We start from the raw sequence: 2218 nt of genomic DNA, 5'->3' as shown, positions 1-2218 counted from the left end.
TTGTATATTTATGCACGTTTACCATATATGTTGTAGCGGCTTCCTGGAACCTGGTCCCCACTGTGCCCAATTTCTAAAACTTAGCAAAAAAAGTATAGTACTTAACATAAGACAAAAACATAACGCTCATATGTTTTTTAATACAACAAGCCACCTCATCAGTTTCCATTAAAGAAGCAGCCAATCGAACTTACAAGAGTTTTGAACCAAAAGGAAGCTAAAACAACTAAAGCAAGCTCGATAGGAAAGGGACCGTAACTTACTAATTACATGCACCAGGAAGCAGGATACCTCAACAACGACTCCAGGAAGCAACCTTTGCAAATTCAACATTCACATTCAATCCTGAGCACAACAGGGTTCCAACCATGGCATACTTCACATGTATTGCAAGAAAATCCTAGGTGTTCACCCCAGCATAAAACATATAATTAATTGTCGTATAATAATCTATTATTTCATAACAAGGGGAAATGAACCTAGAATTTTAATTTGTTATGATAAATAAGACACGTCAGATTCCAAAAGAAGCAAATGAGATCATATTAGTGTGACAAATATAATATTGTCAATTATTCAGAAGGTAGAAAAACATTCACTGATTACAGACACACAATGGAATGACATATGCTCCATTTATTTTATAGATTAGGATGCATATCTAGGAACTCAACCATGTCCTTCACTTGTGCACTGGTCTTTGGGGTAATTAACAAATGTCTGTCTTAGTAGTGGTTGTTCTCCCAGAACTGAGCCTGGAGATAGTCTATTGTGTTCTTTTCCACCTGAAATGCCTTGGCAAGAACATCATCTGATATTGGTGGGTCTGACCCAAATACTGCATTGGCAATTGTGATAGCCCCTGGGTTCTGGCTGCTTAGCGCGGCAATTGCAACAGCAGGCAGGTGGGGGTTGGGGTTGAATTGGAAGTGGATGAGCCCCACGGGGAAGACAAACACATCACCTTTGTTGAGCACCTTGGAGAAGAACTTGTTTTTGTTGGGGGCGGGCTGGTTGGATGTCACAAAGCCAACGTACAGTGTTCCCTCGAGCACCGTGAGGATCTCAGTGGCGCGAGGGTGCGTATGTGGTGGGTTTTGGCCCAAGGGAGCATAGTCGATGCGCGCAATTGATATGCCGAGGGTGTTCAGTCCAGCAATCTGCATGACGTTGATCAAAGTGACGTTGGATCCAACCTTGTTTGGCACCCTAGGCTTGTCGAGGTTGGCCGCCTTGAAGAAGTCATCTGCATTGACCTCCATCGGGTTCTTGCAAACAAACCCATTGACACGGACTGGGGGCAAAAGAGATGTACATGTAAGCTCAGATTTTACATTGTTTCGACTCGCATATAATTACCAGAAATAGATTTCAACATATGTATTTGGTGAAAACATGATGACAAAACGGATAGTACCTGGTGAATTCATGTCGGCGACACAAAAGTCCTGGAGTGGGCTAGGATCAGAAGCAGTGGCCTGCCATGAGACTAACGCAAGAAGTGCAGCAAGGAGGAGAAAAGAAGAGGAGGATGCCATTTCGTTTTAGTGTCTTTGGCTCTTCTGTTCTCTCGTCTTCCTATTTCTGTTTGTGGCGTGAGTGACGATGGTTTGAACATGCAGGGGATGCATGTGTTTATATAGGCGCAGAACTCGTGAGTAATAGACAAAGTCAAGTGCAACCGATCAACAGATTGAAATGGTCTCCGGCTGCTGATTAAACTATTTTGCATAACTTTACAGGTTCCCTTTAAGACACGTTTTCCCTTCAAAGAAGCAATGTGAAACTCTCTCCTGAGTCGCCACAATGCATGCAGGGCTGGTTCCAGGAAAAGTCACCACCCGTCGCCATTTAGGAAATTATTTTGAAGATAAGAAACAGCGACAAGATAAACAAATGAAATTCCACTACTTTAATTAGATACAGTATCACATACTTGGTCAGAATATGAACTGGTGGTCTGGTGTGTATGCACAAAGTTAGTTAAAGAGCAGTTGAGAAAAGCCAAGTCATGTAAGGCCATCAAATATTGTCACGTACTCATGCGTGGGCTTGATTCATGGGTGCCTGCATGACTTCTTAAGAGATATAAACTGACTACTACTCCTGTTCTTTCCATAAGTTGATATAGAATAATGTGTGCAATCGAGGTTTTCAAACTATAAAATTATATATTTGCCTGTAGATTTGTCATGAAACCCAGCAACATAAGACGACA

The 2218-nt window shown here is 41.9% G+C and overlaps 1 protein-coding gene across 1 annotated transcript; it reads right to left on the bottom strand.

Moving 5' to 3' along the window:
• Window positions 1-533: 533 nt before the first annotated feature.
• Window positions 534-1590, bottom strand: LOC119345117 (germin-like protein 8-11). Its single transcript, XM_037615328.1, has 2 exons — window positions 1418-1590; window positions 534-1294 (listed from the first exon to the last, which is right to left on the bottom strand). Exons 1-2 carry the CDS (start codon window positions 1536-1538, stop codon window positions 726-728), a joined length of 690 nt encoding a protein of 229 aa, XP_037471225.1. The 5' UTR covers window positions 1539-1590; the 3' UTR covers window positions 534-725.
• Between the last annotated feature and the right edge of the window lie 628 nt (window positions 1591-2218).

This window comes from Triticum dicoccoides, unplaced genomic scaffold (genome assembly GCF_002162155.2).
Source record: "Triticum dicoccoides isolate Atlit2015 ecotype Zavitan unplaced genomic scaffold, WEW_v2.0 scaffold20675, whole genome shotgun sequence".
NCBI classification, from domain to species: domain Eukaryota; kingdom Viridiplantae; phylum Streptophyta; class Magnoliopsida; order Poales; family Poaceae; genus Triticum; species Triticum dicoccoides.
Note: the sequence above shows the minus strand (reverse complement) of the source record. Positions and strands in the feature narration are given on the sequence as shown.